The 15,254-nt window shown below is 41.2% G+C and overlaps 2 protein-coding genes across 2 annotated transcripts in view; both read right to left on the reverse strand.

The window, feature by feature from the left end:
• Positions 1-28: 28 nt before the first annotated feature.
• LOC122319880 (putative uncharacterized protein DDB_G0271606) lies at positions 29-2,888 on the reverse strand (the record flags this gene model as incomplete). Its single annotated transcript, XM_043207690.1, has 1 exon — positions 29-2,888. A coding segment is annotated over one exon (603 nt), but the record flags the coding sequence as incomplete, so codon positions are not given.
• LOC108089496 (Down syndrome cell adhesion molecule-like protein Dscam2) overlaps positions 2,802-15,254 on the reverse strand; it is a 34,649-nt gene continuing 22,196 nt past the window's right edge. The window contains 12 exon segments of the mRNA XM_043207689.1: positions 2,802-4,317; positions 5,434-5,560; positions 5,959-6,233; positions 6,905-7,027; positions 7,108-7,395; positions 7,817-9,133; positions 9,442-9,927; positions 9,995-10,124; positions 10,126-10,276; positions 10,349-10,499; positions 10,666-10,839; positions 11,465-11,584. Of these exon segments, the coding sequence (XP_043063624.1) occupies positions 3,515-4,317; positions 5,434-5,560; positions 5,959-6,233; positions 6,905-7,027; positions 7,108-7,395; positions 7,817-9,133; positions 9,442-9,927; positions 9,995-10,124; positions 10,126-10,276; positions 10,349-10,499; positions 10,666-10,839; positions 11,465-11,584 (4,145 nt within the window). The 3' untranslated portion in view covers positions 2,802-3,514.

A 15,254-nucleotide genomic window follows, 5' to 3' on the forward strand; every position in this document is an offset into this window, starting at 1 on the left:
AACACACCCGTTGTTATTTTTAAATATTTCTTATATTTTTTAAATGCCGTTTGTTTTTACATTAATAGTTTTTATTTTGTAGTTGTTGTGCTAATTATATGTTAAACATAAAAATTGTTTCCTCCTCTCGTATAATTACTTGGTTTTCATCTCGTTTTGATTGTGATCTATTAAGTTAATTTCTTCTTTTGATTTGTAGACTTTGCTGTGAGGTTGCCCCTTGCAGTCGCAACTTGCTGTTGTTTTAATAAATTCGTAAAATTCGATGTTGAATGTAATAAACCATTTCATTGCTTCGTACAAATAAATGCATATAAAAACCGACTAAAATCGCCGCGGCGTTTTATCCGTCGCAATTGCTATATAAACAAAGAGTGCTGCTTTCTCGTGAATTTACGTTTTTTAATTTATATTTTTAAATGAAACTCGAAATAAGTATGCTTTGGGCTTGGGCCCAATAAATTCCCCCAAGTGAACACCTTAATCTGCGACTTTAATTCGTGAATTCTGTGGCTCTAATTTGTATGTTCATATTTCATGGCTGCTATTTACTCGCTTTTCGTGGCTTGCGTTATTTATTGTATACTCGTAATTTAAGAGAGCTTTGTCTAAAAACAAATTTTGGCACATGGTTTCCGAAATGGGTTCGATTCGACCCCCTTTTGCTCCTCCTCACTTTCATTATTTGACTGTTTAATGGGTTGGTTTTTCCTTATGCTTTTGTAGGCTAGTTAAAATACAGCTATGTACTCGTATTACTTGGATTATTCGATACGAACTAAGAGTTATGTTAATTTGTAGTTTGTTTGTCTGCTCCTAACTTGGCTTTCGTTTCTTGTTGCTGCTGCTTGATTGAGTGTTTTGTAATAATTCGAAATTTGATTACGACTTGTATTTGATTCTCCTACAGGCTTCGCTTCCTTCGCTCCTTCGCTTAATTCGCTTTTTAAAAACATTTATCTACAACTCGACTCGAATGACGGTTTTTTTTTTGTTTATTGTAATGGAAACTCTAATGCGTGGTTACTGCGATATCATATGCGATGTCATATTATCTATGAATACTGACTGCTTTGAATTCAAATTCAGCTGGCGACATATTCGAGTGTGAGTGTGTGTACATCGGCTATATCGAATACATTTAGTTAACATTTCATTGTGGCTTACTTGCTTTACTATTATATATCTGTGAGTTTTCTCAGCGGAGTCATGCGTTCATCGCATCATTGTCAGTCCTTTGAGGGTTTCGCTTTTGATTATTTACAAAATATACTCAATACTCTACATGTAATCGTACGTGGATTCGGTTCGCTAACAACTAGATGAGTATTCTTCGATTCGATTGTATATATCTCGGTATATATATCCTATATACATGAGCGCACACACGACTGCCTCATAACGTAGACACGCACACGGACACATATAAATATACATTCATATAAATTTGTACACAGCATATATCTGAGTTTTTGGTTTTAGTTGAAATTTCAAGATTAAATTCCTCGTTTCATCGCCCTGGTGCACTACAAAAAACCCAAAAACTTATAGGACTACTTTAGGAGTAGTTGCTATAGGCCAAACACTCATCTATATATATTTGAGACACCCACACTTAGAAGATCATCCTTTCTACATACGATGAAAAACAGTTCGAGTTTCGAGTTTCGATTTCGATTCGATACGATACGATAGTTTGCGATAGTTTGCAGTTAGTAGTTGAGTTACAGTTTCGAGTGATATACGCATTAGTCGATACGGATACTTAAGAATCTACGTTTAGTATATGTACATACAACATTTCTGGAAGTTCGACAACTGACCTGGGTTCTTTTTTGCTTTGGACACATGCCATATTCATTCACATTTACGTGGGATCATAGCATGCACAATCGTTAATACTTAATTGTAGGTATGACTTGGCTCTATAAATACGGGCAGGAGTTTTTAAATGGGAAGTGTGTGTTTTTTGATTCGGTATGCTTGGTTTTTGGATGGTTGGTGCAAAAATTTTGATACTGATTGTCCGAAAGTTTATCTGAGTGTTGTTGTTTCTTTTTTAGCTTTTTGGGGGGGTAGGTGATTACTGGGTTCAGGGGTCTTCCGAAAAGTTTTGGGGTTAGAGGTTCATGGGGCTTGGTGGTTGAGGTTGAGGTTTTGGTAACAAATGCATTATAAAAATGTACAAAAACGGCCCGAATGCTGGTGCTAAAGTTTTCGTGGCTATCGGGGGCCTGGCCTGATCATCCTATCTGCTGATCTTGCGATCAGATCTTACCAATGTCTCAGACGGATATCGAGTAATCCGATTTCTCGCTAAGCAATTTCTGGCCAGGAGCGGGTGAATGTTGTTGTTGGCGTTGCTGTTGCAGTGGTTGTTGTTGTTGTGGCTGCGGTGACTTTGAATGCGCTCGTTTGCTGTGTGGTTGCTGTTGTTGTTGTTGTTGTTGTTGCTGCTGCTGTTGTTGTTGTTGCTGCTGCTGTTGGTGTTGCTGCTGGTGGTGTTGCTTGTGTTGCTGCTGCTGCTGCTGTTGCTGCTGTTGGTGGTGCTCCTGCTGCAGCTGCGAGGTGGTGGACGAGGGTCGGGACCACAACGATGACCTCTGACCCAGCTTCAGCTTCTTAATCGTATCCACATCGACCTCAACCTCGGCCAGCTCGATCCTTTCGCCCAGTCCGCCGTCCTCGGTGCGATGGAAGGCTCCGGCGGTGCACTCGGCCTGCAGCTGGAGAGGATGCAGCGTGCGCAGGATGCCGGCTCTGGATGCGTGTTTTGCATTTTTTTTTTTTTTTGAGAGGGGTCGGGAGGGTGGTGGGTGGCAATCGTTGGGGGGGTGGCGGGGGTGCAAGTACAAGAAAGGGTCCAGAGTTGGTTTGGTTTGGTTTTTTTATCTGATTGCAACCACAGCATTCAAGCATTCATTCGGTTTAAGACCTAGTGGTGTAGTTCTAGTCTGGTTGTGTGGTTGGGTGTGCGTGGGTGGGCGCACTCCTCACGACCTGGTTTATCAGCTGAGTTTGGTTGGGGATATCTAAACTAAAATTGAACAAGTGTTCCAATTGTTTTCAAATCAACCTCTTAATTGAGTTAAACCTCATAAAAGTGCGCCTAAAAGTGTGCTTCCCATAATTCAAAATGTTTAAATTATTTCATTGCCTACTTTTTAGGGCAATTTTGTAGCTCAGAGATTTCTATGTGTGCTACTAAATGAATTCCTTTAAAGGTTTCATTGTTCTTTGATATTTTAACAGTTATTTCATTTAAAATGTGAAGAATTTTTTTTTTTAATAGTTAAAAACTTTGGAATCCCTTTCCCCCAGCTGAGCTACCAAATGGTAAGAAGCGAGCTTAACGGGCCCCCTCGGGGGGACCACACACCTCACCGTAGGCCAGGTCTCATGTCTGATCTATCGGGTCCATGTAGGTGCAGGAGATCTCGCCGCTGTCGTAGCCGAAACCGTCCATGGCCTCCATGGCACCACCAACGTATTCACCCCCCCCGTTGGCCGAATCCTATTTGGGCAGCGTTGGCGCTGTGAAAAACTTCGAGGAGAGCATGGCCGTCGAGGGGTTGAGCAGCGTGCCAGGATGCTGCTGCTGCTGATTCGGATTTGGATTCAGATTCTGATTCTGCGGTGGCTGGTGGTTTTGGTGGCTTTGGTGGTGGTGCGGTGGCTCATGCGCGGGCATTATGGACTTGTGGGGTATGGGTCGGAATTGTGAGGAGGGCGGCATGCAGGCTACCAACGGGCTAGAACCGATCCCGTCCAGCCCCATCAGCTCCGGCGGACCACCATTCGAGGCCTCCAACTGATGGAGCTTGGGCGTGATCAGCAGGGGCTGCTGTTGCTTCAAACTACTATTCATATTCATACTATTATTGGCCGGATTGTTGGAGCTACTGTGCGAATTGGGATTGCTACTATTCTGCAACTGCTGCTTGTGAAACTGTTTCTGCTGCTGTGTACTGATCGATGGCGACTTGACCAATGTGGGTATGTGGCACTGTATGGAGTCTTGCGATTTAAATGTGCTCGATATGGATTTGAGATTTCCGCCGCGCGGCGATAGAATTTTGTTCGAATTGCTCGATGTCGATGGTGTGGCTGTTGTCGTATTGGTGGCTGTTGTGTTCGTGTTGCTGCTTGTGTTGTTGTTCATTTTGTTGCTGTTGTGGTGGCGCGGTGTGGTATTGGTGGAAAACTGATATTGCTGATGATGATACCTGGAGCGACCGCGGCGGGGCAATGATTTCTGTTCGGACATTGGTGACAGATCGGAGGAGGTGCTCGATTGTGCTCCATGGTAGATGATGCCTGGCACATCGAATGCAACCAATCGGATCGGATCAATCAATCAATCAATGATGGATCGCAGCGCAGGCGGAGATGTTTTGTTAAACAGGGAAGAAAAGAACAGAAAAACAAAGAGCGGGCTGATAGAGAGTTCTTTTTGGCTTTTGGGGGAAACAAAAAGGTCAAAAAAACTTATCGCTAACTTAGCACTATTACAAGATAGAAACAACAAATTACAAGTTACAAATTGGGTGGCTTAGTCTTAGTTTTGTTGGCCTGATCTTGGTGGTTGGTGTAGAGTTTTTGGTGCTGTGTCAGTTTGGCCTACTACAGATATGTTATCGAGATATTGTGGTTTGGAAAGTGTTGTATTAGTCTAGAGTCTGCAAGAACAAAGCAACACAAAAAGAGAGTTCAGCTGGCGGAATACTTAACCATTAAGCCGGGCAACTGAGAACTAAAAAAATGGCAGTGAAAGCTCTTTTATGATTATTTTTAAAATATTAATTGGATTTAGAGTGGCATAAAATCAGATTTTGTGGGGGCCTCTAAGAGTAGTTATCATTATAAGCATTATTGAAAAAATTCCCAAATAAGAATTATTTGGTTTTCGAATGGCTTGAGAAATAAACTTAATATAATAAAAAGATAATTTCATTTAAAGTAAATGGTTTTGAAATGATTTAAAAAACAAACAATGTGAATATATACTAAAAAGTATTAAATGTGAACATACTGTTATGTTATGCATTGTATTTTAGTGGGTACTTTATATTATGCATCGATAAGACAACAGATATCGATTTCATTGTGAACTCGATTGTCGATACACAACGAATGCACTCAATGATTGAAGAAGAAGACGAGAACGCGCTGAACTTTAAAATAATGAATTAAAATCATTACAATTAAAATTTAAAAAAAAAATCATTTACACAATATTGTATAGAACAAATATAATGGTTAATCTAAACGTTTTTTTAAACAAAATAACTCCTGTAAGAGCTTTCACTGCAAAACAAAATGCATAAAAATACTTAATCATATATTGATGATCTGAAAAAGGGTCTTATAGTAGACCACTTCCGTTCAAATGCATCCAAAAGTAACACAAACATTCCCTTGACTTGGACTCACTGTGCTTGATCTTGCCCTCGTGCTGGTTGGAGGACTCGGTGCGACTGGAGGTGAGCTGGTCCTGGTCCGACTCCGACTCCTCGCTCTCCGGCTCCGTCTTCCTCGAGTGGCGCCTCCGGTTCTTCGACTGCACATGGAACAAACCGGATTTAGTTAGTCTGGATCTGGATGGAATCCATTAAACTAGATGGCAGCTAGCGACTACAAAAGCGCCGGGGATGGAACGCTTCTCGAAACAAAAGATGGAGGGTAACTCAAGATTGGCAGGTGACATGAGTCCGGGGGTTTAGACCCTTTCTTATGGTTTACATTGGCATTGCAATTAAGTGAACTGAACTGAACGGGCAAAACCAATACACGAGCAGAGAACAACATAAAAAGCACGTAGTACACTTAGGAAAACACTAATTGACTGTGGCATAACCACACTCAGATCAATGGAATCATATATAATATATATATATATAGAGAAAGATAGAGAGAGAGAGAGAGAGCTAAATCAAAGAAATGAATAAACAAACGCACGATATTATGGAACGGTGAGGTCTGATAATAATTATGAATTGTCTTTAGTGGACGTTGGTGGTGGTGGTGATGGGTGGTGGTGGTTGTTGTTGTTGTTGGTGGGTTCAGTACCGCGGCTGGTGGTGGCGAGGAGCAGCCCTCGGCCAGAGCTCGCTCGTGGTACATGAACGAGTGGAGCAGCGTATTAGCAGGACCGCCGTGATGAGGCTGCGACATGTTGCCCCCAGCCTCCGATAATTGGAAGGTGGCGTACGGCGAGATGTCCTCCGAGGTTTCTGCGAAAAGTCCTCCGGCCGGTGAGTGGTGCTGATCGAGTGCACAATGCTCGGCGCTTCACGGGGTGTCACAGATATCACAGAAATCTCAACGAGTTTCGCCACGGGCGATTGTCAAAACTGGCATGCACTTGGAGCATGATTATTAAAAGTATTGTTCTATGATATTATTTTTTCATCATTTTTTTAATGAACTTTCCAATTAAAAAATGTACAAAAATGTACCAATTTACATTACTAAGTCTAACAACATTTCTAATTTTAATTATATTTTGAAGTGGCATTTCCCTTTTAAAGTTTGTATATTAATTCTCTAACGAACTGCATCTTTAGTTAATTTTATTATTTTTTTGGAGGATTCTTTTGATCTTTTATGATGCAACCCCTTTCGAAATAACCAAAAAAAAAGGGTCCATAACTTTTATAATTTGAACTCGATTTCGAAGTTTCATACCCCTAAAATTTTGTAGTTTATTTCTCAAAGAAACTGCATAATACGATTATTTATTTGTTGGCCTAGCTTCTTTTCTTATTCGAAATGAATTTTCTTTTTCATATTATTAGTATCAATTTAATCAACAATTCTGGTAATTCCTCTTTAAAATTTCGCGTTCTGTTTGATCGGTTATTTCCCAAGATTTCTGTGACATCCCTGTGAACCAAACACTTACCTGGAATCTTATCGTTGTTCTGCATGGACACCTTGTGGATGGTGGCATAATATCGCTCCCGCTGGGCAGCCTCCGAGTTGGCCCGATTCTCGAGGGACTCCTTCTGGATGTGGTTGGCTTGCTCTGCGAGCGGTTGTGCATTTTTAGCACTGAGTTAATAACTGGATCACTGCACTTAATCTGGCTTCTATAGCTATACTTACTGTGTCGGTAGCAAACGATGACCATGATGATGGTGCAGATCATTCCGGAAACCGCTGCGATGGATGGAATGAGCAGGTTCATATTGGCGAATATTATGGTTGGGCCGCGATGACCACGATGCACGATTTCCGGCGGTGGTGGATCTCCGTCCTTGGTCAAGGTCACGAACGAGAACTCCGCCTGCGAGATTCCAGCCACATTGTGCGCCTCCATGCGAAGTTGGTAGAGCGTCGAAGGTTGCAGGTTGTTCACCACTATCCTTCGCTGGGGTTTCAGGGCATTGGATACTATCAAGGAAAGTTTGAGATAATATTAAGATAATATTAAGTTAACGATTTTATTAATCAATTTCAGCAAATAAAGCACGGTTTATTCATTCACATTTAAATATATTTTACGGCAAAATTAAATCATTTAGTATATTTATATTTCCTTTTTATGCTTTTGCATTTAATATTTATAAATTGATATATGGGTGATTAGTTATTCAAAAAGAGTATCCCAAGCATTTAAAGGTTTTTAGGCCTGCAAGAATATTTCCTGGCATAGTTTAAACTTTGTTTATGTAAAAATAAATAGGAAAAAAATCCTAGAGAGAGCTAACTTTAATTCCAATTGTTTTATAAAAGAAATGATTTAGCAGTAATTTCCTTCGCAATATTTCCTTTAGCCGCAATCACTGCAAAGGTCATTGTAATGGAAACTCACCCAGGACCCACTCCGCATCCCGATCCTCGGTGACGGCGCGGTACTGCAGGACGAAGTAGAGCAGGGGACACCCGTTGTCCGGCCAGGAGTGCAGTCGCACCAGCAGGGAGGTGGAGTTGGGTGCCAACAGGGCAGTGGAGGCGGGATGTCCGGGTGACTGACCCTGGGTGCGTACGTGCAACATGGTGCTGGTGGGCGAGGTGCCCACCTTGTTCTGGGCACTCAGGTGGATCTGGTACGTGCTGCCGCACACCAGACCCTTCAACTCGTGACTGGTGGCATGACGGGACAACTGCATCTCATCCGTATTGCCATTGGCCCGCCGGTAGAACAAAGTGTAACCGGTGATGGGTGCATTGCCCGTGAAGCCGCACTTCCAGTGCATCAGGATGCTGCTCGATGTGGCACTGGTTACATACAAAACGGGGGCAGTTGGTGGCACTTGCACCACCAGAGTGTGGGTCAGTCGATCGGTTCCAATGCCATTATCCACCTGGCAACTGTAGTTGCCTCCATCCGCCAGTTGTAAGCTGGAGATGATTAGATCACCACTATCCAGCATTTGGGAGTTGTGTAAACCACCTTGTCGCAGTGCCACATCCGATTTGAACCACTCCCGCTTGGGTTTTCCCACCGCAGTGCAGGGTAATGTTACAGTGGATCTCCAGGGTCTCACCACAGGACCTCCAAAGGATATAATCCTGGCTGGCACGCGATTCGTGGTGATTTGTGAGGAAACCCTGGAGCTTTTGCCTTCACCCACTCGGGTACTGGCCGTCACCCAAAACTGGTACTCCATGTGCGGATGCAGACCCTTCGCTTCGTAGTAAGCCTGTTGCGATGGCAGACTGCGCTTCTCGTTGTTCAGCTCCTCGCGACCGTTCACCACTCGCGTGTACAGACTGTACTTGGTGATCACGCCATTCGGTTCGGTGGGAGGCAGCCAGGAAATGTACAGGGATTGGGAAGAGCTGGATACAACTTTTATATCAGCTGGTGCCTCTGGCACATCCTCTTCGCTGTGGCAAAACAGTGGTTTGGATACCACACCATCGCCCATTCGCGTGTGGGCCAAAACCTGAATGCTGTAGTTGGTGTACTTTCGCAGCCCTGTCAGCACCATCGTGAGTGCCGTCGTCTTTCGGGACTCCACTTCGTCCTTGCTGGGCTGAATGTCGTCGATGATGGGCTCGAATATCAGCTTATATCCCTGGAGCAGGCCATTCGTGTGGTAGATTGGCGGTGGTTGCCAGGACACCTGCAGTGATTGGGAGGATAAAGCCGCACAGCGAACATCCTCCGGCGGGCGACTGGGAACTGGTGGGGAGACAATATGTGTGTTTATTAGTAGGGTTTGTTGTTTCAAAGGGTGTAATTTAAAGCTTTTAAATATGTGAGATCCCGAAAAGCATTTATCGTTGTTTAAAAATCATCTTTAAAAATGTAAACTTAAATTCTATTTAACTGATTAAAAATGGGTAAAAATCTCTTTTTCTTTTTGTTGGTAAATGTAGCTCTAAAATCTTACAAATCTTAGCTTGGTTTCTTTGACTATTTTTAAGCAATAATTTTATCAGTAAATCATGAGTTTGAAGAAATTCCTGGAGATATCTTAAAGTTCTTACCATCTTCCATTGTCTGAGCGGCGGTGGGTTCCGAGAGAGGACCTGGACCCACTTGGTTGAAGGCCTGCACCACAACAGTGTACCTGGCAAACTTGGCCAATCCGCTGAGCAGCAGTTCTCCATTTCCACCATCGCCATCGCCGGAAACGGAAGTGAAATTGTAAGCAGTATTTGCCGAACCCGACAACTTATAGCCGACATTATAGCCTTGGATATCCCCATGTCGCAATTCCGGAAGAGGAGCCACCCAACTGATGAGCAACTCGGTGGAGGATAAAGGTCTCGCCGAGAGACTCAAAGGAGGTCCTGCGGGTCTCTGTGGCTCCGTGCGAACTATGAGCTCCTGGCTGGGTGCACTTCGTCCAGCGGATCCCTCAGCAATCACCCGGAAGGCATAACGCGTGGCAGGCTTTAGATTCTCGATCATGCAATTAAAGTGCGGGGGATCCTTGACCTCGATTTGCTGCCACTGCTCCACGAACAAAGCTGGTGGTAGAGAACCTTAAGTGGAAACTATTTAAGCTCTTTAACTAGATTATATTTTTATACGTACGATCTGCTTCACGGAACTCCACCAGATACCTAGTGACATCACCAGTTCCCAGGGACTTTGGCTGCCACTTGAGGTTCACCGATCTGCTGCTAATCATGGCTGCCTCAAGGACACTTGGTGGCAACGGGGGGTTCCTGTACTTGCAACTGCACCATCTGCTGATCGTTGCCATAGAGATTCATGGCCTTGCAGAAGTAGGGACCACTATCGCTGGCATCCACTGTACGGATTTGTAACTCAGCGGATACGCCATCCGGAGTGGCCTCCTGTTTCACGGAGATCCTGCGAAAGCGAACGCGCAGGGATTACTTTCGATTGCCGCCACCCACGGAATCCTCGGATGAGAGCACTCACTTGTAATTGGTTGATGGATTCAGCGTGTTCTTGCCCGAGCGCAACCAAACAACGTTAATCGGCTTGTCCCCGCTGACGGAGCATTGCAAAAGTGCCGTGTCGCCCTTTTTCACCATCACCGGTCGCGAACTCGAGGAAAAGTACGGCGAGGCTGCAAAATGGCAAATGGCGAGCATTTTCGCCCATTTTAATTACGCCAGCTATTCCTCCAGGGGGCTTCTGCCTTGCAATTAACCAAATTGCCGAAGCAGCAGCAGCAGCAGCAGCAGCAGCTTCTTCTACCTCCAATCTCTTCCCCCGAAAATTACTCTACTCACAGTTCACTTTCAGCTGGATGACTTTTCCGATGCCGGTGCCGATGCCATTGTTGGCCTGGCACAGATAGAAGCCCTCGCGATCCTCCTTCACGTGCTGCAGCAGCAGCGACCCATTGCCCAGGAGCTTGGTGAAGGGCCGCTCCCGCACCTCCTCGTACTCGCCCGACTTGCTGCCTGCAAATCACGTGGGAAAAGAAGGTTAATCCGGTGGAGATGACTACCGTTTAAGTACTAAATTTGTTCATTCAAGGTGAATGCTTGGCCAGTTTATTTAGGCTAGGCTATACCGACTTAAGAACTCTTATTTGAATAAAAGTTTTATATCATAAAAAATGTACAATATTTCTTAAAGAAAAAATACTTCTTCTTTTAAAAGATATGAAAAATTGGCGAAGAAACTTGATTAATTTTTTATTTTCTTTAATTTGCTTTTCATAAAAAATATATAAAAAAATTTTATATTTGTTACTAAAGGTGTAATGCAGTTATAAATGTACTTAAATACAAATTTTGCTTTTAAAATATTTAGCAATTAAAAATATTGGTTCTTATAAAATTAAAAATTCAATGAAAAACTTTTTCTTTTGTTTTTTATAAATGCCTTTTCCGATAGAATATTTGACATCTACAAAACATGTACCACAATTCTGTTAGTCTTAGAAAATGTAAAAAATCTTAAGTCAAAAGTTAAAAGCTTATTATAAATACTTGAACATAATACAGAGTGACAGTTTCCTTTACTGATTTTGAAGATTATTTGGGGTTTTTAGCTTTTAAGGTATTATTTTCTAAATCTTACCTGTAGCCTTCTTCCACACTATGCTGGGTGTGGGGACGCCCTGCGCCTGGCAGTGCAGCATGATGTGGCGGTTGCGCTCGACATTCGCGTCCACGGGCTCGACAATCCAGCGCGGCGGCACTACGGGGCGTATGGGTGATGGGAAGAGATAGTTAGCAAAGTCAGAAATCTACTGGGGACGCAGAACGAATGACTCGAAATTAAAACTGCTAAGACATACAGTAAAAGTAATGGTTCTTAGAGATATAGAGAGAGATAGCGAGATAGAGAGACAGAGACAGAGAGGAAAAGTGAAGATTTCTGGCAAAGTAAAAAACGGCATAAAAGAATTTTGCTGTTTACGATCTTAAGATTTTCATTGTGCCTAGCACAAATGTAAAAACTGGTTGAATATGGGTAGCAATATAGTAGGAACTTTTCAACTAATATACAAAAGGATAGATTTGCTTTTGGGTGGTTTTGCTTCAAAATCAAATACAAAAAGAATTTCATATGCAACTTAGTCAAAAATGGAACAAAAACTAATGTTAAATCTTTTATGATTTTTGTTTTGGTTTTCTTTCTTTTGGTTTTTTTGTTTTTTGTTTAAGGAAAATCGTTTAGGAAAGTCCGTGGAGGAAAATAAATGATGGTGATTTTTTTGTTGGTGTGCAAGGATTTTATTTTAGTTCTCTTTCATTTATTCAAATCGATCGCTTTCTCTTTTGTGTGTTTTCTTTGATTCGCCCACGCTCTGTGCCTCGCTGTTCGTTATTGGTTTTGTTCGGAAAAAAAAGAGTCGCAAAAAAGGCTTAATATGTTCTTGTATATTCGGCGCATAAATTAAATAACAAAGGCATGCCAGAAGCGAAATGGAAAATATATTTGCATAGAAATTATAGAATGCGCAACACAAATGTGAACGGAGTGTGAGTTTTATAGTTGGACACGCAGCTAACGAAACACGAAAAAAGCGAACAAATAAATTGGATTTCAATAAAAACCTCCCCAATATATATAGTATATCGCCCGATCCGATGGGTGGGATTGGCGTTATCAATAAATTAAAAACTGTTTACTTAGCAGCTGCAATTAATTGCCAGCCTTTGTTTGTGCAGCACTAACGAAATAAAAAAATATTAATTAAAAATTAAACCCAGACAGGGAGCAAATTATATAGCTTTAAATGAAATTAACAGCTGGCCCAGGGCCTAGTATTAATTAAAACGATTTCTGGTTATTATGGCATTTTTTTCAAGGATTATTTTTTGCATAGTAAAAAGCGGTTTTCGGGGGTTTTTGGGGTTTTGGCGAGCAGCGTTTCTAATTCGAGTACGGAAAAAATCTTTGCACACAACAACAGCAGCTTCAGCCTGGGAAAATGGAGCATTGGCAAAACAAATAAATGAAATTTTGAAAACTGTGTACGTCAAGCTCTCGAGCCGGGGCAAAAAAAAAAAAAACAAATGAAAATAAATATAATTGCCCACCCCCAACAGAACTGGCTGGTGAAATCGGGTGGAAAAAGCTTAACGGAGCAATCTGTGTGTTGGAAAAAGGAGGAGGAAAACGCAAAAACGAATTAAAATGAGAGCTTAAGAACCGAGGGGATAACGAAACGAAAGTGGAGAGCAAGCAAATCATAAATAAATGGAAATTAAAATTCATTTGTCACAGCACTACGCGCATGCAGCTGGCATATCGGGCAAAACCAAAAACTAAAAACTAAAAATTGCATTTCTACTATGTACTATGTACAGTCGGCATGCGGTAACAAAATGTGCAGCATGGCTGAGTGCCGATGACCGCTTGCTAGCAAAAAACATTCATTCTCAACTACATTAGCAAATACTGCGAAGCTTTAAGTTTCTTATCCATTTAGTTTCGGTTCGTTTCTCCTTAATTTGTTTGCTTTATTTTTGTGGTTTAATTCACTTTGCTCTGCAATAAGATTATGTTTAAGCGTTCTGTCACTCACACGCACACACAGGCAATCAGGCACTCACACAAGCGAAAGGGTTTATTATACACCGAAAAAAATGTTCAGGGTCGCTAAGTAATTTAAATTGAATTTTTTCACTGACCAAAGTTGTAAACTTTTTGAATCGTAACTAGGATTTCATCAAATAAAATATTTATTTTTATTTTTTAATATTATTAGAACTTTAATCAAGTTAAAAAAAAACAATATATGAAACTGATTTATATTTTCTTTCATCTTTATCAATAAATGTTATTTTAAAACCTCAAAATGAAAGTGGTTTTTTTATTTTACGTTATTTGCCTTTTTTTTCAAATTTTCTCAATTTTGATAATTATTTTAACTTCCAGCAAAATTACTTTTTAAACAGCTAAAGTTGCTTTCTTGCAAAATAAACCAAAACCCTTTGATGAATTTTTTTCGGTGTGGAAATACAGTAAGCGATTAGAGAGGCCAAAACCAAATTGAAGCATAAGCGCGAGATTCATAGCATCCTCGAAGGATTTTGTGCGGGTTCGTTGCTTTTAGTGCGAACTCATTCTTTTGCAGCGTTCGCCTTGTTTTTATTCGTTCGTTAATTAAGCACAGCACATTGAGCATAGAAGATGAAGTGGAGTTTTTCGGAAGCTGCAAGTCAAAAATGAAGAGTGGAGCCAAGGGTGTAAAAGGAGCTGCTGCATTATCCTGCAGGCCGAGCAGCCTGCAACCGAGGAGTTCGGCAACCAAAAAGAGTTTGTAGCGAATAAGGCAAATTAATCTTAAAGCGGCTTATCTTTCCATGTTTATGCAGGAGTATTTGTATAAATAATAAGTTACAACTAATCACGAATGCCGTGCGCCCTCCGAACCGATACAAAATTAATATCGCCAATTGAATTTCAGTTGGAGAGCGCACGTAATTTATGCATCTAGGCCCGACTTTTCGTGTAAGAAGCGGTTCAAAATTATAGGCAGCAAATCAAAAGAGATATTCATAAGCTTTATACTTAGTTTGTTAGATTTTTGGTTACGAAGCGCATAAGAAGCAGTGCAGTTAAAACGGTTTACCTGGTGAGACGGTTGTCAAAAAAACCCACAGCGTGCCAAAGCGACTTAAGGGTGGCGGGGAACTCTTAATTGTAGATTAGTAGGGTTTTTTCGGGGGGTTTTAAGCGGTACGTTTTTATATGATAGGGGGTTATCGTTTTTTTTCGGGGGGATTAGTAGTTAGTTTTCGTAGTGAGAGTCAAAAAATCAAAGCACCTTCGGGCTGGGCAACGTTCAGCTGCACCGGAGCTACCGAGGAGCTCCCAAAATGCTGGGCTAACCCAGTTCTCATTGTTGTTTAAAAATCAACCAAAAATATCATCAACAACTGAAAATACCATTAAGAAGCTCTTCTTGAATACATCAGCGGGAAAGCAAAAAGTTATTGAGGGGCAAGTGAAGTTCGCTTAGTTTGTTGGTGTGTGTTTTGTATTTGAGTGTGTGTGGTTTTTGGTGTGTGAAGAGAAATAATATCGCCATTATTGGTCATAATAATTTGTAATACTAAATCAAATTTTTTTTTGGAAATATGTTTGAGAAACACTTTTTTGAAGAATTATTTATCTAAATTCCATATAAGAATTGTTTTTTTTAAACTGCTATTTTCAACTCAACAAATTCTTACATTGACATTTTTGCAATAAAGCTAAGATCTTTTTGAAGTTAAATATTTATTAATATTATTACGTTTAAAAATGTTTCAAATTTATTTTTGAATTTAAAAAACTGTTTGAATTTGTTTAACATTGATATTTTTGGAGAATGGCAGAATTTTGGATCAATAAATTTGAAGGAAATACTTCC

Source organism: Drosophila ficusphila, unplaced genomic scaffold, assembly GCF_018152265.1.
Source record: "Drosophila ficusphila isolate 14025-0441.05 unplaced genomic scaffold, ASM1815226v1 contig_286, whole genome shotgun sequence".
NCBI lineage: Eukaryota > Metazoa > Arthropoda > Insecta > Diptera > Drosophilidae > Drosophila > Drosophila ficusphila.